We start from the raw sequence: 23,626 nt of genomic DNA, 5'->3' as shown, positions 1-23,626 counted from the left end.
CCAAGTAACTGTGAATACTTTTAATTATATATTGGTATCCTTTTTCATTGGTGAAATTTTGTACATTTTCACATTACATGACATTTTCTAGTAAGGATTATGAAGTGAAATATTTGCATAAAGTTTAAACGGAACTAATTTGAAGGAACTTCATCTCAGACAAATGCATACACACATATATACACGTATATTTAGAAGTATAATACTCAGAAAAATGCTAGATTCCCTAGAAAGGCTAAAATTAAAAAAAAAAAACAAACAGTGGTGCTAAGACCATAAAATGATAAATCACTTTGGAAAAAGTGATTTTTAAAAAATTACATATCATGTACCATATGACTCAGCAAATCCACTCCCAAGTATTTACCAAAGAGAAATAAAAACACATCCACACAGACTTGTATGTGGATGTTCATAGCAGCTTTACGCATGATTTTTGAATGCTGGAAGTAACCTACATATCTAGCAACAGGGAAATGGATAAACAAATCGTGGTACAGAAATGCAGTATTACTAAGCAAAGAGGGAAGCAAGATTATTGATTTATACAGCACAGATGAGTTTCAAAAGCTTTACACTGAGAAAAGCAAGACACAGCAAAGTGTATACCATATGATTTCATTTGCAGGCAATTTTAGAAAAGACAAATTAATTGATAGTGACAGAAAATAAGAGCACTGGTATCCTGGGGCAGAGTATTGGAGAGAAAACTGGGAAAGAAGGTGAGAAAAATTTTAGAGTAATGAAAATGATTTTGGTCTTCACTAAACTGTTACTTTAAAGAGATATAGAAGACTTCTAAAAGTTAGTGGAACACAGAATTTAAAGCTGCCTATATTGGTACCCCCAACTTTTTAAAATCTACACTCCCTTTCTGTTAACTTTTTTTTTGAGTACTAGATTGATTATATTTATTTGTTTTTTTACATATATTTTTTATTACATTTCATTTTATAACAACGTTTCATAGGTGCTGATGTTCCCCCTTCCCCTCCTCTTGCCCTCCCCCCATGGTGGATTGCTCCACCTTATTGCAGTATTACAGTTCAAATCTAGTCTTGTTTCTTTCAATGCAAGCATGTGCCTTGCATAGTGTCCAGTATTTTGTTTCCCAGCTGAATTCAACAGTTTCTTAAGGAGACTAACTCTGGTCTGGAGACATAGCTGGCAGATTATCGTTCCGACCAATTAAATGCCATAACACAACATCAACAACCATTTCCAACATTATGGGATTAATTAACAATGTAATACTACATTTCACAGGTACCCTTTTACAAACTGACAGCATTCCAACTTAAATTAAGGCAAACGTGGTATCTGACCTTTTGGGAACCGAAACCCTAACCCTAACTTGGAAGCAACTGAAATGCCCATCAACAGAAGACTGGATAAAAAAGCTATGGTTTATTTACTCCATGGAATACTACTCAGCTATTAAAAAAAACGAAATGCAGTTCTTTGTAGCCAAATGGGCCCAACTGGAAACCATCATGCGAAGGGAAATGAGTCAATCCCTTTCTGTTAACTTTTTGAAGATTTTTAGTATTTAGGTGAAATTTCATTAGGTTAACAATTTGAGAGTCACACAGATGAACAGACTTTCAAATGATTTCGTCTCAGTTGTTCAAAAATGGAATTTGCCTCACAGAAAGGTAGAGTTAGGTTAAAATGTCATTTGAAATGTGGAGTGGACTTAATCCTTAGAAGAGTAGTTTAATTAGATGACCTCCAATATTGTTCCCTGTCCTGAGACACTTTGGCCACTATTAAAATACTGATTATTAGTTATCCACTCTAAAATACCCAAATACCCAAATACCCCATCCTTTTTTATCAGGGCAGTTTTGTCATGTTGGCTTATAGTAAAACAAGCCAAAAAGCATATTGTAGGCCAGGGCTTTCTATATGTGTGGTGATCTAAGGCAATAGAGAAGAAGGTATGATTCACAACACTTCATCCCAAGAAAAATCTTACCAGTTGTGCAGCCAAGACACTTGAGAACTCGCTATTCATGGCATATGGAAGGGCTGTCTGGGCTCTTGAACCATAAGTGGTTTGAAATCTTTTCTTTACCTCATTCAGAAAATTAAAGGCTCTGGAACGTTCAAAATCCTAGAAAGAGATCAAGGTTGAGCTCACATTTAAAAAATATGATATGGGTGGCTAACAATAATAATAAAAACTGCTAATGTTTACCGAGCACTGACTTTATCAGGAAGAACCAGCATTGTTTCCATTTTACAGAGAAAGAAATAAAGATCCTGAAAAGGTAAATAACTTATCAAAGATCAAGCAAGTAGCAAATTAAAGAGATGACTGTTAAATCCAGATATGTCTGGCTACTGCCAAAGAATAGTGTGTTATCAGCTTCCTGAGATCAAGAATTGGGTCTTACTTCTTCCACATTTTTTCATAGATCTATGAAAAGTTTCAGACACAAAAATGACCAATAAATAATAGTCTTTCACACAAAAATAATATTGGCTTAAACTTTGATAGTTTGATAACATCAATCACAAAGGCACATTTGAAAAGATCAAGTGATATATTCTTGTCTAGTCCTAGACAGTCAAAAACTATGTATGTATGTTTATGTGTGTAAGTGCCTGTGTTTCAAATTACAGCTCAAGAAACATGAGGTTCAATTCTCCATCTCAGGCTTCACAACCTTCATCTAATCCAAGTTCTTTCATATCAGTCACTTTGTAACCTAGTTGGATCTCCTTTTCTAATTTTATAAAGTATTCTGAAATCAAAGATAAAAATCATTGTGATGATCAATATAAGTGACCATCATTTCTGTCTACATTCAGGATGCTTGGTCTAATGCAAAAGTTCTTAAATGGGATCAATGGTAGAAAGTCAAGAGGTACTCAAATAGAAAATAAATTACATTGCTTTTTACCAATCTTTACTTTAAATCTCAACTGCAAATACAGGTAACCAGAGTAGTATTAAACAATATCTGTAATGCTATAACTAATATATTTTTTCTATGCTATCAGTTATATATACCTTGAAATATAATTTATGCTCAGAATTATTAGTAACTAGATCCATGACTAGATATTGCTAATTCAAAAGGAAGCATCAATTAAAATTTTTAAATATTATGCATATATTTTAATGTTACTGCTTATGCTCAGAATCATGTGCATTTTATTTTATACTTTATTTTATTTTCTTTCAGACACACACAGGTTTATTAGACAGCCTAATACAGGCGCTGAGGCTTGCCCATGGTGCTCTTTAAGTACAAGGCCTGCACATTCTGCCAGTTCTTCTTGAGCAATGACACCAGGAAGTTGACAGCTAGGTGGATGTTGCACACAAGCTCATCGTCGGTCATCTTCACATGGCCAACAGCCACAGCCAGACACAGTACCTTCTTCATCTGGAACTTGATGGTGGACTTGACCTCGTTGGCTTTGGCCACCATGTTCTCATTGTGTGTCAGCAAGGAGGGGAACTTGCCTGCCTTGTTGAGGCCCGGGCCCAGGATCCAAGGGATCTGTTTGATCAGGGACTCCTAGGCCAGGAAGGCGTCGTACTTCTTGGCTAGCTTCTTGACGAGTTTATTGTTTTTGTTGAGTTTCTTGAGCGCTTCGATGTCCATGTGGGGGATGTCCACAGCCTTGGGCTCATCGCAGTGCTGCTGGTCGCCCAGGACGCACACCGAGAACTTGGGGCGAGGGGTGGACCTGAGCCTGACGGTGCCCGAGAAACGCTTGTCCTTCTGGGGATTGTAGTTCCTGAGGCTGATCTGCAGCTCCACCGTTTCCAGGAACTTGCGGCGCTCGTGCTGGTTCTCGTGCAGGACCTCCCGCACCACCTTATACAGGGTGTCTCGAGAAACTTTGCTGCTCATGGCTGCTCGCGCTGCTGCAACCAGAAGAGCTACTTTATACTTTATTTTAAATATACTGAATTCATGGGTGACAAAGAGGTTTATGACACAATGAACTAAAAACCTTCATCTATGACCTCAAGCAATTCCATGCCTCTTGTCAGGGAGCAATTTATAAAAAACAGAGTAGGAGTTGGGAATCTTTTTTCTGTCAACGGCCATTTGGATATTTATAACATTATTTATGGGCCATTAGCCTGTTAAAGTTCACTTTGAAAACGAGGGGGCAGAAGATATGTTCTGGTAAAGTTTATTCATTCATACAATAAGAGACTCAAAAAGGCAGCTACTCTTCTTTGTGCATGAATAAACAGGCATGAAGCTTCATGCAATCAAGTAAGAGAAGCCTGTCCAGATGAAACCAACACTGAGTACAGCAGAGGAAAGGATCTTGATAACGTCATTAGGTTAACATTTGGGTCCACAGCCTACAAACATTAAGAAAATAAACAAAACCTACTTACCTGATATAAAGTATAGGTTTACATAATTGATTATAAGGTACTATGATTTTGTCTATCCAAAGCTTATATACATCTAAGATTCATAATGTATTTCTTGGAGGAATGAAGTCATCTATTAGTTCAAGTTAAATGAGTTTTGGGAGGCTGCGACACCAAACAATCATAATTATGAACATCAGTTCTCACTATACAAGGATAAATACAGAAATGGCTACAAGTTACTATTCTACCAAAACCAATCAGGTGTCATGTTTTCCTGTCATGTGTTAAACTATATGACAAATGCAAAAAACTGCTAAAAGAAAGTTTCCATTATCCTTACTTACCATAGGCACAGATGATTAAAAACTGTATTACCAGTGTACATAAAAAGCAATGTCTCCAAGTTACTTACATCATCAGTGATACAAAGATACACAATCCTGTCTTGGCAGATATAATGAAACAAGTAACTGCAGAATAAAAGATATAAGGCTTATTGTAGTTATAAACAGCATCTATTTCATCTCTACCTTCTATCTGTTATATAAGTTTAGTATTGTCAATGTCACCAACTTATTTAGAAGTAAGCCTATTCTTCCTTTCCTCATCCCCTCCCTCCACACATGTTTCCCTCAAGTCAAACTAAGAGGAGTAAATAAGAAATTCAAAGAAAATTTCTACTCTGGCTACACAGTACAATGGTATGTACATGATATTATAATGATAACTATTATAATGATAGCTACAAAAGCATTAACTGGGCTCTTAAGGCCTGAATAAAAGATGACATCTTAGGAACAATACATATCTAAGATTAACTCCCAATGGGTGCATGTAGTCTTCCTTGCTTTTTCATAAAATCTCAAAGCAAATACATTTTCTACCAAAATCTCAACATTAACATTTGTTTCTACATCTACACTGAGCCAGTTATTGTGTTGGATGCTGAGAATATTTGAAATTAAAAACTATCAAGTCCCTGCCTCCATGGAGATTATAGTGGAGGGAATTATATTGCAGCCTGGCAAACAGGATGATGAGGAAATTAAAAGGAGTACATGGTACTCTGGGGACAAAGAGGAAGACATAACAGAGACATGGCAAAGGGTAAAAGGAAAGACTTCCTGAAATAAGTGATGTATTGTCTTGATTTCAGACCTGAAGAATATGAAGAGATGAAAATTCAAAGTTAGCACAGTATTTTACAGTATGAAGCAGCAAGTGTAAGAAAAAAGGCAACATATTAAATATAGAAAAGTACAACTGGATAGAATGTAAGGGGGAAAAAACCAAATTGCCTGAGCAGATGAGGCTGGACAAGTAACAAAAACCAGGTCTATGCACAAGATGTAAGAACAATAAACAAGCATTAAACAGTTTTAACCTGGAAAGAAAGTGATTAAATTTGCACTTTTTTAAAAAAAAGATGCTTTGGGCCCGGTGCGATGGCGCAGTGGTTGAGGTCCTCGCCTTGCACGCCCAGGATCCCATGTGGGCGCTGGTTCTAATCCCAGCAGCCCTGCTTCCCATCCAGCTCCCTGCTTGTGGCCCTGGAAAGCAGTGGAGGACTGCCCAAAGCCTTGGGACCCTGAACCCGTGTGGGAGACCCGGAAGAGGCTCCTGGCTTTGAATTGGCACAGCATCGGCCATTGCGCTCACTTGGGGAGTGAATCATCGGACGGAAGGTCTTCCTCTCTGTCTCTCCTCCTCTCTGTATATCCGCCTTTCCAATGAAAATAAAATAAATCTTAAAAAAAAAAGATGCTTTGCTAGAATGTAAAGAAGCAACTCAAAGGAGGACCTAACAGGAGACTACAGATAAGAAATGAGGAGGAATATGAAAGTAGTATGGGCAATGAATAAAAATGCACAGTGAAGTGGGATAGGAGGAAACATTTACAGAACTTGGTGACTGGCTACATGGGACAAGACAGAAGGATAACCAAATTTTGCCTCCCAGATTTCAACCTTGGGCAAGAAGGCAGACATGAATATATACTGAATGGTATTATTAATGCTCATAAAACAGCCTTATAAGAACTATAAAGAAGTATAGAAACTCAGGCAAAATGCTTTTCTCCACTAATCTGAAAATGTCCACACCAATCACATCTATGACAATATATACTGGCATATACAGTGGTCCTCAGTGAAGTTCACTTCCTTATTCTAGAAAATACTTTCTTGGGGCTGGTGCTGTGGCTCAACAGACTAATTCTCCACCTTAAAGTGCTGACATCCCATATGGGCACTGGATTGTGTCTCAGCTGCTTCACTGCCAATCCAGCTCTCCAAGTATGGCCTGGGAAAGCAGCAGATAATGACTCAGGTCCTTTGACCCCTGCACCCACTTGGGAGATCCAGAAGAAGCCTCTGGCTTTGAATTGGCTAAGTTCCAGCTGTTGTGACAATTTGGGAAGTGGACCAGCAGAAGGAAGATCCTTGTCTTTCTGTCTCTCCTTCTCTCTGTAAATCTGCCTTTCTAATAAAAGTAAGCAAATCTTAAGAAAAAGAAAAATGCATTCTCTACGTACCAGAATTCTTGATATCAGGTTTGCCTGGTACACTGAACAGAACTGTGCCCTTCTAAAACTCCCTATGTTGAAGTCCTTACCTTCAGGATGACAATATTCAAACACAGGGCTTCTATAAGGTAAATTAGAGTTGGCTGACTAGGATACAGACCTCATGATCAAAACAAAGATCATTCTTTCACCACTATGTGAGTCCACATCAAGAAAGTGGCCAACAGAAAGTCAGGAAAAGGGGCTTCTCTAGGAGATAAATTGGCACCTTGCCCACTTTCCAGAACTGTGAGACATATCGTATATGCTGTTTAATCTACTCAGTTTATGGTATTATTATAGTAGTTCAACCAGATTAATACATCTACTTTGGACTGTAGTTGTGTTCCCTCTATGCCTTCTAGCATCTTCACCTTCCCTGCTTTGCTCATGCTCTCCCTAGAGGGTAGCATGCACACTCACATTTTGTTTTTGATGTCTGTTTCAGTCATCACAATATGCTGATGATTTCCAAATTTAGTATCTCCTGAGTTCCAAACCTAAATATGGTACTGTTTACTCTATACATCCAACTAGACACACCACAGCCAACTTAAGCATAATATCCAAAATGGAAATAATCATTCTCTTTATAAAATTGTTCATCTTTAAGCAGACTTAGGATTCATTTGATGTATGCAGGCCACAAAAAGACAAAACAGTATGATCCCTTGTTGTCACATGGTCTATGGCCAGAGCACAAAGAATCAGGATTGCAGTTATAACACAGTGTGGTAAGTGCCATAATATGAATTTCTATGTAGCTTTAGATGCTACATAGAAATACAAAAAGGAAGTACTGGACCTGTCTTGGAGTTCAGAGTTTTCATAAGGGGAAACATTAAATTCAAGAAGACAGAATTGGATTTTTTTTAAAAAATATGATAAATATATTCCATTAAAAGGCCACAGCTATTGCAAAGGTTAGGAAGAAAGAATCCAGCATTTAAGTCTAAATAACTAAGTATAGCTAGAGAACAAAACTGCAGGCTAAAGTCCTGACAGATGGGGTCATGAGCTGATCTTGAAGAATCTTCTAAAGCACATTAAAAATAAAAATGAATAGGGCCCAACACTATAGTGTAGCGGCTAGAGTTCTCACCTTGAACGCACCAGGATCCCCTATGTGCTCAGCTCTAGCCATTGTGGCCGCTGGGGGAGTGAACCATTGGACGGAAGATCTTCCTCTCTGTTTCTCCTCCTCTGTATATCTGACTTTGCAATAAAAACAAAAATTGGGAACATGTACCCACATACCCACATGGGAGATCCATAAGAGGCTCCTGGCTCCATATTGTCTCAGCTCTGACCATCACGCCATTAGGGAATGAACCAGTGGATGGAAGACCTTTCTATAATATTGCCTTTCCAATAAAAATAAATAAATTTTTAAAAGATTTATTTTATTATTTTTATTGGAAAGGCAGATATACAGAGAGGAGAGACAGAGAGGAAGATCTTCCGTCCGATGATTCACTCCCCAAGTGAGGGCAACGGCCGATGCTATGCCAGTCCAAAGCCAGGATCCAGGAACTTCTTCCGGGTATCCCACACGGGTGCAGGGTCCCAAAGCTTTGGGCTGTCCTCCACTGCTTTCCCAGGCCACAAGCAGGGAGCTGGATGGGAAATGGAGCTGCTGGGATTAGAACCGGTGCCCATATGGGATCCCGGGCGTGCAAGGTGAGGACCTTAACCACTGCGCCACCACGCCAGGCCCAAAAATAAATAAATCTTAAGAAAAATCTCAGTAATGTAATATCACCCCAGAAGACATAGAAGATTGCATCAGAACACAGGTGGAAAGATACAGCAAGCAGACATCTCCACCTATGACCACATTTCAATTAGATTACATATTCTAACACCCCTTGTAGCTAGATGTGGCTATGCTATTAAGTTCTGGCTCATAAAATGTGAGTAGAAGACATACATCCCATTTCTGTATCATGCTCTAAACAGATCGTATATACCTTCCCTGGACATTAAAGCTTAATAAATTTTTGCAGAAACTTCAAAGTCATACTCCTATGAGGCAGAGCTTATTAAACCCTAAAGCAATCTCTGGGCTCTCAAACATACAATGGCAAGAAATAGACTACAGAATCTTCACAGTTCCAAAATGACACACTCCTTAATATCCATCTTGGATGTGGTCAGAATATATAATGGATCAGGAAGGAAAGCGTAGTCATGAATCATGGCGAAAAGATGAGGTAGTTTCTCCAAAAGCAGATCCCTAATCATTTCCTAACCAGACCAGGGAATTTCTGAAATTGTTCTTGAGTAGTTACTGGATCGTTGCTAGGAAGCAACAGCCTCTATGCATTTCTACTTTTTCCTTTTCAATACAGGAGTTTTCAACTCTCCTTTTAGTGATTCTATTCTTATTCCTCCAATGCCTACTGAATTGAGTTAGGGAAGCATATAAAACATCTAATTTTTTAGTTGAGGATTTGTGAGCCATGAGAGCCATTTCTGGATCCCAGATACTATGGACTTAGACCTAGACACAGTGACCAAATAAGTCTTTGGAACTACTTCCCTCAGAGAAGAATCATGTTCTTTGTTCGGGAAGAAGAGTTCATATATTTGGGTGGCTAGAAAGCAGAATGGAATACTGCAAATCATCTTCTAATAACCTTTAACTTTTTCTGTAGCAACTTATTCTATTTTCTGGAAATACTGAGCAAGAATTCAGAGATGAGCTTGGCAAGAGGTAAAAAGTACTTAGCCAAATTACCTCAGCCCAAAACTGCTCATTTTTGCACTATCTCCTTTAAAAAAAAAGATTTATTGATTTTTATTGCAAAGTCAGATACACAGAGAGGAGGAGAGACAGAGGGGAAGACGTTCCTTCTAATGATTCACTCCACAATCGACTGCAACAGTCGGAGCTGAGCTGATCTGAAGCCAGGAGCCAGGAGCCAGGAGCTCTTCCAGGTCTCCCATGCAGGGTCCCAAGGCTTTGGGCCATCCTCCACTGCTTCCCCAGGCCACAGGCAGGGAGCTGGATGGGAAGTGGAGCTGCTGGGATTAGAACCGGCGCCCATATGGGATGATGGCATGTTCAAGGCGAAGAATTTAGCCGCTAGGCCACCGCACTGGGCTCACTATCTCCTTTTAATTAACATTATATCTTGGGGTCTCTCTCTCTCTCCCAGTGGTTTAGACTAGATCCTAAACTGTATATGGCATACATTCTGGAAAGTACTTCTTTTAAGGACTTTCTTTTGAGATAAAAAAATAATGCAATTAAAGATGGGTTAAGTGACAAAAATATATATGAGGAAGATTGAGTTACCTTTTACCTGAGTTCTTAAATTTACCATCTATGTTGTCTCCCTTAAGTCACCACAGCGATCCTTCTAAAGCAAAACCTAATCATGTCAAACTCTTGCTGAAAAATTTCATAGTCTCCCTACTGTTCTCAGGGTAACATTCAACCTTTTAGGAACCTACAGTTCTCTATAAGCCCTGGGGTTTTGTGCTCTAATACTTCTTTATCTCCTGTTTGTTCGACCTGGAATGTCATCCCCTTACCTATTGTCTTCCTTCCCCTACTATAATTATGTAAGAATTTGGTAGTATCCTTCATTAAGCTATAACCTCTATGAAGACAAATATCATGTTTCTTCTTATATCACTAGTAGCAAACAAAACAATTGGCAATAGTTAAGCACTCAGTAAATATTTACTGAAAAAATGCACAAAGGAATATTATGTATCTAATTGTTATCATTCTACAGAACCTGTAACAGTCATGTTTACATCTAACATGTCCATATATTTAAAATAAGATCATTTCAACAGAATAAGATAATTTAAAATAAGTTACAGAATAATAATTTTTAAGTAATAAAACAGATAATTTTCTAAGCTGGTAAAGGTTAGGGTTATGTCATCATATTGAAAGTATCCACTTAGAACCTTATTTTCTAGTTTCCCACACTTCTAATTACAATAAGAGAATCCCCTTCTTTCACCCTCTACTACAGGTGAAGTGGAACTCACTTGCCGTGTGAGTAAGTTAGTTTATTATTTTCAGAAGGTATCTTGGCCAGAATCTGCTCTGTAACCTCCAGGAAGTTTCCTCCACACCAAGCATGTTTGGCAAGGATAGTGGTTCCCCTGGCAACAACAGCAAAAAGAATGGCCATGGCTTCAATCTATCAAAAGAAAAAAAAGATACAGATTTAGAGTATTTCCTTGACATGACCTTTCAAAAGAAAATTACTACCACTTACCAACATCTACTGGGAGATAGTAAACTTAACAAGGTCGTTGTTTTCTATATGCTTACATATAAAGAAAACCACAAAACACACACATACATACATAATTGGTAAATTAAATTTAAAAATTTTTCATCAAAAATGATTAAAAAGCAATGACAAAGATGGAAAAGGAACATAAAGATGGTTTTCATCCTTAAAGTAATGATCCCATTCTGAAAAGTTATGCTATAGAAACAGTTCAAAAGAAATTAGATTATACATACACAAGATGGTTATTAACAATAATAGCCCATATGAAGTGTTTACTCTGTGTCAGGTACCATTTTAAGTACTTGCAATCATTAGTTCATTTAATCCTCACAACTCAATGAGATTATACAGTATTTTGATATTTCTATTATAAATGTGGAAACTGAGAGATAACTTAAGCTATTTAAAACTACAGAACTAGCAAGTGATAGAGCCGCGATTTAAACCAAGAAAATTCTCAAAACAATCTTTTCTCTACACAGTACAGTGTTTGTAGTATGAAGGTCTATTATAAAAAGAAAGTGAAAATAATCTAAACTTTTCACAAGAAGCATGGTTATACAAATTAATAGTAAGATTCTTTCTTAAAAATATGAGTATGTCCTATTTTTTTCACACAGTTTCTCTTATTTGAGGGCATAAATACAAAAGAGAGAGAGAGAGAGAGAGAGAGAGAATGAATAACTGCCTTACCAGTCTTCAATTAATTCTTCAATTTAATGCTACACTTTTACTTTCACTCAGTAGATCAATGGTTCTCAAATTATACTAAGAACATAAATCTTAAGTGGAAGAGTGAGAGTCACCTGTTAACTTCAAATTCTTGGTATCATCCTCTAAAATTGATTCCAAAGGCTTGAGGTGATGCTCTGGAATGTATTTAAAACAAACCTTTTAGGGTGCTATTGATTGACACAACTATATTTTGTGTGACACACAGTAGTAGGCTATACAGTGCTCAAAGTCCAAGAACCTGCTAAGTCCTAGTTGGAATCATAGCACATAGACCTAGAAATGAGGTGCTCCCCAGAATGATTTCCTTAGTCACCCTCTTTTCAGGATTCTCCTTACACGCATGGAGGCAAGTTGCCTCATACTTTAGCTGCCTTGGTAATACAATGCTTAAAAAATATTTTATTTCCCTAAAATAATTGTCAACACATTACGGCTGCTTTTTTTTCCCTCTCTTTGTTCAACTTACTATAATTTGGCGTTTGCCCTCAACCCTCCAAAAAGGCATAATTTGTGAGATCACCAACAGCCTATGTTGCAAAATACACAGATCACTTCTCTAGGGGCCAGTATTGTGGCACAGAAAGTTAAGCCACAGCTTGTGATACCAACATGCCCTGTAAATACTACTTTGAGTCCCAGCTGCTTCTGATCCAACTACTTGCCGATGTGCTTGGGAAGGCAGCAGAACTACCTGCGTCCCTGCCAGCTGCGTGGGATACTTGGATGAAGTTTCTAGCTCTTACTTTTGGCTTGGCCAAGAACTGACTACTGTGGCCATTTAGTGAGTGAACCAGTGAATGAGAGATTGCTTTCTCTCTCTACCCTGTCAAATAAATCTATCATACAGAACATTTTTATTTGAAAGGAAGAGCTGCAAACACAGAGGGAAAGATACAGAGGTCTTTCAACTGCCTATTCACTTCCCAAATGGCCCCAAAAGCAAGGGCCGGACCGGGCTGAAACCAGGAGCTAGGAGCTTCATCAGGTACTCACACATTGGTGCAGGGGCTCAAGCACATCCAGGTGCATCAGCAGGAAGCTGTGTCTGAAGTGGAGCAGCCAAGTCTCAAACTAGCAACTATATAATAGGCTGGAGCCACATGCAGTGACTGAATCCACTACACAAAAATGCCAGTCAAATAAAAAAATACTTTTAAAAAGTCACAATTTATTTAAGTACTACTGCCATTACATTCTATGCAGGTAGGAACACATCTAGAATAATGAATTCAAGAATCAAGACAGCAGAATAGGGTAAGGAGACTTTTAAATGGAAGGAGAAACATTACCCAGTGTGAAGCAAGAGAGGGCACATTCCAGGAAATAGGAGAGGACAGAACAATGGTAGAGAGGTACCTGGAGACTGACAGACACAGGAAAGCAGTGTGGTGTTGCAGTGACTGATACCCAAGCAGCATTCAGCAAGTGGTGATCTAAACTACACTAGCAACCTGAACTCCACCAGCAACAAGGTGGGAAGGGATGTTCACCGGGAGCTCAGGAGGTGAACCCAGACAAAGAACTGCTTGTCCTGCTGGTCTGTTAGATTTGACCAGGAGCAGGGGCTTAGAGGCAGGTCCCAGATGGGCAGTGCAAGAACAGGGTGAATTTCACAACCCAGTCTGTCCCCTAAAGCTGAATTGGGTGCCATTTTATGTAGAGAGGAAAAGGTTATGGTACAGGACTGAGCATGCACTGAGCTGGGAGTGAACTCATTTCTGGCTCAATGAACTGCAACAACGTGGCATCCTACAGGTTGCACCCAAGACAGGTATAGGTAGCACTCAGACCTGACGGCCAGCAGATCCAAAACTGCACAAGTGGCATATCAGGCACCATTTTGTACAGTGCAGCAAAGGCTTTAAGACTGCAGGGACAACAGTGAGCTGCACATGCACTGAGCTCGGCTAGAACTCACTGAGCTCAGGGCATTGCACTGGTCCCACAGGAAAATAGTACCAACTTTGGCATTGCACGAGCCAAAATACATCCATTAGGCCCTCAGACCTAACGGCCAACAGGTTGCTGCAAGATCAGCAACACCAACAACCTAGCTATATAGGACACCTGGTGTCTCTCTAATCCTAGGACCTGCTCAAACCAGAAGTGGGAGAAAGGTTGCACAGACAACAGTGCAGCCTCAGCATGGGATTACAGGAGGTGGAGAGTGGTGAGTCAGGAGCTGGGCCTATGGAGACCATGGTGGAAATCTAACATAAGAACCCAGACCTGGAACTTGCTGAAGGAAGTGGCACAAGTGACTGCAAGCAAAGAGCCATGTACCAACTGCAATAAGTAAAATCAAAGTGTAGACCTGTGGGTGACAGAGCTTGGAAACCAGACCAAAGGAAAAGACTGCTAACCAGAAGTACAATGACCAAGAGCAAAAGAAGAGACAAAGGCACAATGGATATTACTAAAGATTCCTCTGCAAAGGAGCAAAAGCCTTTGCCAACCTCAGAGTTCACTGAGGAAGACATCAAGAAAATGGGGGATACAGAATTCAAAACACCTGTTGTAAAGCTTCTTATCAACAACGAGAAGCACGTACTACAGGGGTTCAAGGTATTTAAGGAATATGTCACACAGGAAATGAATCAAATGAAAGCTGATCTATCAGAAATGAAGAATATAGTGGAGCAAACAAAGTACAGCGGAGAGTCTCCAAAATAGAATGAAGGAGGCAGAAGAAAGAATCTCAGACTTGGAAGATATTTGGAAGAATATTGGAAGATATTTGAAGAACATTCCGGTAAAATAAATATCCCAAAATCAATGGAAACTATATCTCATGGGTGTTTTTTTTTTTTGGTTTATTGTCTCAAAACTCATTCTCACTGAACTCTTCACTGACCCATAGATCATGTAGCAGCATCATTTTCTTGAATAAAATTCTTGCTTTTCTTTTTCATTTCTTCAGTGAAACATAAGTCATTCATTTAATTTCTTCTTTTTTTTTTTTGCTTCCTGTTGTTGATTTTGTTTTGTGGTTTTTCATTTAAGGGGATGTATAGTAACTGTGTGATGGAGACTATCATATCCAGATGTGAGGATACAATGCAGTATGCATCTCTACTTCCAGACAAAGATGAACTCCCAATGAAACTGCTTACTATAACTTGACAATAGGATGCTGGACTCTGCCATTGTCCATGCCCGCAATGATGGACATATGACTATTTATGAACAACTATACTAGTAATAATATAGGGGAACTCAGGGGGTGGCAGTGAGGAAAGTGAGGCAGAAGAAAGAATCTCAAAAATTGGGAGATATTTCTTGTCTCCAGGGGAAACAAATAAAAAGGTGGAAGCAGAGGTGGATCAGTCAAGTTACAATAAGTATTTAAGAATTGAAACACACTATTAAAAGGCCAAATATAAGAGTTATGGGAGTCCCAGAAGGTGCAGAAAGAGAAGCTGGATTTAAAGCTGTATTCAATGAAATAATAAGGGAAAATTTCCCTACTCTAGAAAAAGAATTGGGAAATCACATTCAGGAGGGGCACAGTACTCCCAAGAGGCTTCAACAAAAGCAATCTTCACCATGACATATGAAAATCAAGCTCTCTTCAATCAAACATAAAGAAAACATTCTTAAATGTGCATGTAAAAAAAATCAATTGACATACAAAGGAGTGCCAAATTAATCCACAGGAAACCTCTCCCTGGGAATTCTATAAGTCAGAAGAGAATGGAGCAACATATTCCAGATTCTAAAGGAAAAAAATTGTCAGTGCAGGATAACATAGCCAGCAGAGCTTTCTTTGTCTTTGAAAATGAAATAAAACTCTTCCACAGTAAAGAAAAGTTAAAAGAACACGCTTCTTCCAAACCTGCCCTACAAAGTATATTTAAAGATGTTCGCTTGACAGAGAAGAGGAATAGCACAACTCATTGCTAAATGACAGGACCAAATCACCACCTATTCAAACGAACCCTGAACGTGAAAGGCTTAAATTCATCAATCAAACATCAGATTTTAGTAGCCTGGACTTAAACGTGCCCGGTGCGGTGACCTAGTGGTAAAGTCCTCACCTTATTAAAAAAAAAAAAAAAAAAATACTCAAAAATGGGCCCGGCGCAAGTGGTTAAAGGTCCTCGCCTTGCACGCCCGGGATCCCATATGGGCGCCGGTTCTAATCCCGGCAGCCCCGCTTCCCTTCCAGCTCCCTGCCTGTGGCCTGGGAAAGCAGTCGAGGACGGCCCAACGCTTTGGGAACCTGCACCTGTGTGGGAGACCCGGAAGAGGCTCCTGGCTTCGGATCGGCATAGTATCGGCCCGTTGCGCTCACTTGGGGAGTGAATCATCGGACGGAAGATCTTCCTCTCTGTCTCTCCTCTCTGTATATCTGCCTTTCCAATGAAAAAATAATAATAAAAATAAATCTTAAAAAAAAAAAAAGAAAAAAAAAAAGTCCTCACCTTATATACACTGGGATTCCATATGGGCACAGGTTCTAATACCAGCAGCCCTGTTTCCCATCCAGCACCCTGCGTGTTGCCTGTGAACACAGTCGAGGACAGCCCAAAGCCTTGCTATCCAGCACCAACGTGGGAGACCCAGAAGAGTTTTTGGCCTTGCATGGCCCAGCATCAGCTGTGGCGGTCATTTGGGGACTGTATCCTCAGACAGAAGATCTTCCTCTCTGTGTCTCCTCTTCTCTATATATCTGACTTAGCAATAAAAATAAATAAATCTTGGGCCAGGCGCGATAGCATAGCAGCTAAAGTCCTGACCTTGAAAGTGCCAGCACCCCATATGGGCATCAGTTCTAATCCAAGAGGCCTTGTTTCCCATCCAGCTCCCTGCCTGGGGTCTGGGAAAGCAGTCGAGGATGGCTCAAAACTTTGGGACCCTGAATCCTCATGGGAGATTCGGAAGATGCTCCTGGCTCCTGGCTTTGTATTGGTTCAGCTCCAACTGCTGCGGCCACAAGGGGAGTTAACTATTGTAAGGAAGATCTTCCTCTCTGTCTCTCCTCCTCTCTGTATATCTGACTTTCCAATTAAAATAAATAAATCTTTTTTAAAAAATAAATAAATCTTAAAACCAAATATCTGTTTGTTGCCTACAGGAGACATCTCACCAATAAAGATCAGTGGAAACTATATCTCATGGATTTTGATTTTTTTTTTGTTAGTTTCATCTCTCTAAAACACTTTCTTTCCTATTAAATTCTTCAGTGACTCACAGATCATACAATAGCAACATTTTCTTCAAGAAAGTTGATTTTCTTTTACATTTCTTCAGTGACACATTAGTGATTCAGAGGCATGTTATTTAACTTCATGGTGTTGTTAATTCCTTTTTTCTTCTTGTTGTTGGTTTTGTTTTGTGGCTTTTCATTGAAGGGGATGTATAGCAACTGTGCAATGGAGATTATCATATCTAGTAGCATGTTCTTCAACTTCATAGCATTGTAAATTTCTATTTTTCTTCCTGTTGTTGATTTTGTATTGTGGCTTTTCATTTATGGGAACATATAGCAGTAACTGTGTAATGCAGACTGTCATATCCAGATGTGAGGATGCAGTGTGGTATGCATCTCTACTTCCAGATAAAAAATGGACTCCCAATGAAACTGTTAACTATATCTTGACAATAGGATGTTGAACACTCTGCAATTGTCCATGCCTGCAATGATGGACATATGACTGTTTATGAACTATACTATAGTAATAATATAGGGGAATCCAGTGAAGGGGGAGGGAATTGGGGAGGGAATAAGGGAAATCCTGGGACCTATGGAATTGTTTCATAAAATGATAATAAGTAAAATTTAAAAGAAATTTTTAAAAGATTCATCTAAAAAAAAACAATAATGAATTCAGCTGTAACTATAACATTTCAAGACTGGTCAGCCAAGAAACAATATGGGTAAAACCAAGAGACGATGTCATCTGAAGAATGGATAGAGCAACTAGAAATTTTTTAACATAAAAAAGACAGAGAATGTCTTTCTCTTTGCCTCTTCTTCTCTCTGTAAAATCTGCCTTTCCAATGAAAATAAAATAAATCTTTAAAAAAATTTAAAAGGAGGGCCCGGCAGCATGGCCTAGCAGCTAAAGTCCTTGCCTTGAATGCACTGGGATCCTATATGGGTGCCAGTTCTAATCCCAGCAGCTCCACTTCCCATCCAGCTCCCTGCTTGTGGCCTGGGAAAACAGTGGAGGATGGCCCAAAGCCTTGAGACCCTGTACCCGCGTGTGGGATACCCGGAAGAGGTTCCTGGATCCTGGCTTCGGATCGGCAAAGCATCAGCCATGCGCTCACTTGGGGAGTGAATCATCGGACGGAAGATCTTCCTCTCTGTCTCTTCTCCTCTCCATATATCTGACTTTCCAATAAAAATAAATAAATCATTTAAAAAAATTTAAAAGGAATACAAGAACAATTTTCCAGTTTATACAAGGTATACTTACCTGCATCAATCAAAATATAATTACGATCATTGGCTATGTTATAGGGAAGCACACTATTACATTAGGTATATAGCAACAGAACCTTTACTTCCCTTTTAGATATCACTAACAGAAATTCTTCTCTTCTGTCAAATATCCCACCTACAACAGAGTCTCACTTGTCCTCACCATAACTTTGTTGCCAAAAACAAAAAACAAAAATAAACAAAAAAAACAAAACCCTGTAACATTTTAATGGCCATCAGGTTAGCAGACACAACTGTGGCAGAAAAAAACCTAGATCTGCTAATTATTAGCAATATGTAGATCCCATAATGTTAAATATACTATTCAAGAAATATAATGCAGGTGGGTGTCATGGGGCAGTGGGTTAAAACATCACTTGTGACCCTGCATTTCACATTGAAGTACCTGGAGTTTTGTCTCTACTTCTGACTCAGCTTCCAGCTAATAGGCGATCTGGGAGGCAGCTGGTGATATCTCAAGTACTTGGATCCTTGTCACTCCCATGGGTGACCTGGATGGTATGTTCATGGTTCCTGGCTTCAGCTTAGCCCACCTCTGACTACTGTGAAGTGAACTAGTAGATATAAGATTAGTATCCTTTCTGTCATTCTACCTATCAAATGAATAAAAAAAGATAAATTTTTAACAATGTGGTTTCAGTTTTCTCGGCTGTTATAACCAAGTACTAAAAACTGATGTCTTGAAACAATAGAAATTTATCATCTTATTGTTCTGAAGGCCAAAAGTCCAAAACTAAGGTGTTGGTAGGGTCACACTCCCTCTGAAATCTGTAAAGGAACATCCCTTTTTTCTTCTTTCTAGTTTCTGAAAGTTTGCTGGCAACACTTAGTGTACTTTGGCTTGCAGCTGCAGCACTTTAGATTTTGCTTATGGCATCCCATTGCATTCTCTGTATTTGTGTCTTCACATAGTATCCTCTCTATTCTCTCTCTCTCTCTCTCTAAAGATTTATTTGTATATTATTTTATTGGAAAGGAAGATCAGATTAATAGAGAGAAGGAGAGACACAGATCTTCCATCTACTAGTTCACTCCTCAAATGGCCCCAAAGGCTGGACATGAGCAGATCCAAAGCCAGGAGCCAGGAGCTTCCCCAAGGTATCGTATGCAGGCAGAGTCCCAAGGTTTTGGGTGATCCTCCACTACTTTTTCAAGCCACAAGCAGGGAGCTAGTCATAAGTGGAGCAGCTAAGATATCAACCAGCACTCATAATGGGATCCTAATAATTGCAGGGGAGAATTTTAGCCATTGTGCCAGGACTGTCTTTTCTCTTTTTATAAGGACAATAGTCATAAGTGAATCAAGTGCACACTCTAGTATGACCTCATTTCAGCTTACATTTTAATTACATCTGCCAAGAAAATCCCATCTTCACGAACTAGGAGGCTTGACTTCAATAAGTTGTTTGGAGGGCACAATCTAAAAATACATAGCAAACTCCCATTTTAGAAACTTAGTATTTTTCCCAAATCCTATAACAGTCTGGAATTAGAAAGGCCTGCTCCCACAGTGTTAAGATTCCAAGAAAAGGGCATTTTGTTGCAGCCATTAGGGTTAAAAAAGAAGGCTACTGGAGGAATACAAAAAAGAATTCTAGATGTAGTTTTAAGACAATAGACTATGAAAAATTTGTGGAAAGGGCTTTGAAGTCCATCAGATTAAAAGATTATTTAAGATGCTACTGGTTGATATCATGGGCAGCTTTATTGATAGAGGAAAATGCATACAGAGTTACAAACAATAAGCTTACAAAGGAACTTTGAGAATATATCCATTTGAAAGTGTATCAGTCTATTTCTCATTACTATAGCGAAATATAAAAGGCAGGCTATTTTATACAGAAAAAGGTTTATTTTGGATCATGGTTCTGAAGGTATAAGGTATATGGGCCTCATCTGGCATTCCCAAGGTGGTAGAGTGCACCTTTATGTAGGAAGAGACAAAGAGTGTACATGCCTACATGTCTCTCCTTCTGTTTATAAGGCCACTAATAACAATTCAATCCTGTGAGTTCTACTCTCTTAATATCTCACAATGGAGATTGGATTTCCATACACGAAGTCTTGGAAGACAGTTAAAATGTATTTCAACTGGGCCCAGCAGCGTGGCCTAGTGGCTAAAGTCCTCACCTTGAACGCACCGGGATCCCATATGGGCGCCGGTTCTAATCCTGGCAGCCCCACTTCCCATCCAGCTCCCTGCTTGTGCCCTGAGAAAGCAGTGGAGGACTGCCCAAAGCCTTGAGACCCTGTATCCATGTGGGAGACCTGGAAGAGCTCCTAGCTTTGGATCGGCGCAGTACCGGCCGTTGCAGTCACTTGGGGAGTGAATCATTGGGCGGAAGATCTTCCTCTCTGTCTCTCCTCCTCTCTATATATCTGACTTTCCAATAAAAATAAATAAATCTTTAAAAAAAATGTATTTCAACCACAGTAGTAAAAACAGTTTAGTATCAAAATAACAGATACAAATGTTTCTTCTCAGTGGAACACCCTTCAAGTATGGAGGAAGGCAGTGTAATGGAAAGATTAAGTCAACGTTTCTCATACTGAAATCCATGTATTCTAACAAATTTTTTAATTCTGCATTTTTATTTTCACAACATTAAAGTATGTAAAGAATATTCTGGATCACCTGCATGAAATAAATGAGTACAAGTATACAAGTCAGCGCTGTATTTATATTCAGGTTTAGGAAGGCATAAGTGCTAAGAAACTCCCTAAAGCAATAGTGCTTAATTTTTTCTGTTTTGAAAGCATACCTGGCCAATCTTAAGTTGGAAATTCTAAATCACACAAGCAATCATAACTCAAGCATTCTTGTATTCCCACTGTGTATTCATGCATTATAAAGACCAAACGTCTCTAAGAGTTGTCAACTTATAACTAAAAAATACCTACCTTGAATAAGACCTTAATTTTAAGAATCAAGACTTTGTCATTCTGAAAATGACTGTGGCAGAATAACACTAACAATCAAAGTATCTCAGGGTAAGAAGAAAATAATACTCATAGACCTATTTGTACCAAGTGGGAGCCAAATGATTTTATAACAGCTGTATGAACAAAGGGTCTACAACTGTTCAAAAGGAGTGGGAGAAGTGAAGAATTATCTTATAGTACACAGTTACAGTTAACACAAAATTAAAGATTCTGTATCATTATTCGTTTATTGAAAGGAATTATGTTAATTATTGCAACAGTTCATGGGAAAATAGAAAATACACAATGGAAGAATTTTCCATTCTTGTATCATAAGCATATTCTGTCCCATCAAATTAATGGAAAAGGTTATACAAGCTGAACATGAGAGATGGGAATTCATTGTAGGAGGGAGATGTGGAACAAGAGAAGGCATGGGGGTGAGAACAAAGTAAAGGTAAATAAACTCGCCTGATGCAATGGAATGTTCTACAACCTGTCAATGTAAAAGCTTAATGGGTAAAACAGGGGGAAGACAGACATAAACATACACATATACAGGCAATGGAGTTAGAGTGAATGATCTAACAATGTTTCAAATTGTTCAGATTTCTGAAAGAATTCCTATGTGTTAGGAATTTCCTTAGTATAGTGTTAAGATAATTTATCCTTAGAAGAGAGGCCAAAGTGTCTATTTTACCCTATTTTCCTACTGCCTCAAATGTTTTCTAAATAAATGAGTATATTTTTGTTTTAAATACAGTATAGATGACACAGCTTAATATTAATAATGAGGATTGGAAGGCAGAATATTTTCAATACCAAACTATCTCCTTAAGTCAGATAAGCAGTTGACTGACAGTAATACAATCCTCAACTCTTCTTTTGAATTTTCAGGAGGAAATAAGTCAATGATCAATGAACCACAAATTCTAATTCTGTTTTCCGAGGGAATAACAACAAAAAAAGAGCAAACATGGCTAAAACCGGCAATGTAAAGGTGTTTACAAAAGTTAGATCAGGATTGCTTCTGTTGGTACTACACATATTGTTTTTGAGAATTCTGAGACTCAATCCAATCCCTTTAACTTTATTAGGTTAAAAATCCTATCCTGTCAAGTCAATTGCTTGTTTTACTTTGCATTTGCCAACATACAACATCATCTTAATTATTCCTGATTTATCCCTATCCTCAAAACAGATTAAGTTTTCCAGAGTGGTGATGCATGTCTTCTGGGCAGCTATAATCCCTACATTTAGAAGTGTCTAGCACATAGCAGCTTTTCAATAAATATTTGTTAAACACTCATATAGCAATAGATTTGTTCTCAGCTACAGTTATTCAAATGAAAAGACTGTCCTAAATCTGATCACATTCTGTAGGACCAAATGTGAGAGAATGGAGGCACAGGTGGTTGAGAACAATTAATAAGAAAATTAATTGGAAAACGATTGTAGGAATGATGGGGGAGGGAACAGTATAGTGTATGATAAATATTAGCCATTAATAAAAATAACAGTAATCTGCAGATTTGATACTGAGGCAAGAGCTCTGGGCAGATAAATAATTTCTAGCCAGCTGAGAAAGAACAGAAGGTCAATACTTGGTGGTGAAAGAAAGATGCACAGGGGCCTAGGAACCCACAAAGGAGCCTGAACAGCCAGAAGCAAAAAGTGAAGCCGAACATGACGTCACCGGGCAAGGGAGTCAAGTCTCGGGCGATCTCAGGGAATTAAAAAGCTACAGAAAGGTCTTGCAGAATGAGTACTGAGAAAAAGTTCGCATTTTCTTATACTCGAACGACAACTTAAGTAACGTACTGTGATGCTCCATAACTCGAGGTCTTTTGAGAGGTCTACAAAGCATTCCTGCAAAAACAGGACCTGCCCAACAATCGAACAGTCGACATCAGAGAAACCCGTCACCCTTGCACTGCCTCCTCACTCCCCCACTACCTTTTCGTCGATACCTCTGCCTTCTCTCGTTATTTCTCCGCCTCCAGCAAAGCGAGCCCTGCTCGACTTACCTGTTTAGGCACCCCTTCAGGGAGTTCAGTCTCAGGACTAAGAGGTGCAGATCTGCTTTGGGTCGCCGCCTGCCCGTTCCCAGAGAAGGCTGGGCAGACGCAGTTTACTTCCGCGTAAAGCGCTCCGCCTAGCGTGGCCTCCTGGGAATGTGAGTCTTCCTCCAATGAGAGCAGGGGTGGAGGCGGGGTCTGTTGCGTTCCTAACCACTCGTATTTCCCAGGAGCCATACTGCATTTCGGGAATCGTAGTTCCAACTGGAGTAGTCCCGAGTCTGACACGTTTACTGAACAACTCCTGCTGCAAA

At 39.1% G+C, this 23,626-nt stretch overlaps 1 protein-coding gene and 1 pseudogene across 2 annotated transcripts in view; both read right to left on the bottom strand.

Moving 5' to 3' along the window:
* The window catches only part of VAMP7 (vesicle associated membrane protein 7), a 52,309-nt gene extending 28,896 nt beyond the window's left edge, over positions 1 to 23,413 (bottom strand). The window contains exons 1-5 of the mRNA XM_040974676.1: positions 23,322 to 23,413; positions 11,993 to 12,055; positions 10,933 to 11,087; positions 4,770 to 4,827; positions 1,979 to 2,116 (exon numbers count right to left, since the gene is read on the bottom strand). Coding sequence (XP_040830610.1) covers positions 1,979 to 2,116; positions 4,770 to 4,827; positions 10,933 to 11,078 — 342 coding nt within the window. The 5' untranslated portion in view covers positions 11,079 to 11,087; positions 11,993 to 12,055; positions 23,322 to 23,413. The remainder of the gene's footprint in view (positions 1 to 1,978; positions 2,117 to 4,769; positions 4,828 to 10,932; positions 11,088 to 11,992; positions 12,056 to 23,321) is intronic.
* LOC121152544 lies at positions 3,189 to 4,722 on the bottom strand (annotated as a pseudogene). The gene has a single exon (XR_005883276.1). The product of XR_005883276.1 is annotated as a 60S ribosomal protein L10a-like (transcript).
* Positions 23,414 to 23,626: the final 213 nt, after the last annotated feature.

The sequence above is a fragment of the Ochotona curzoniae genome, unplaced genomic scaffold, assembly GCF_017591425.1.
Source record: "Ochotona curzoniae isolate NIBS_2020 unplaced genomic scaffold, NIBS_Ocur_1.0 contig_2469, whole genome shotgun sequence".
Classification (NCBI taxonomy): domain Eukaryota; kingdom Metazoa; phylum Chordata; class Mammalia; order Lagomorpha; family Ochotonidae; genus Ochotona; species Ochotona curzoniae.
The sequence above is the reverse complement of the archived record's forward strand: the minus strand, read 5'-3'. Positions and strand labels throughout refer to the sequence as shown.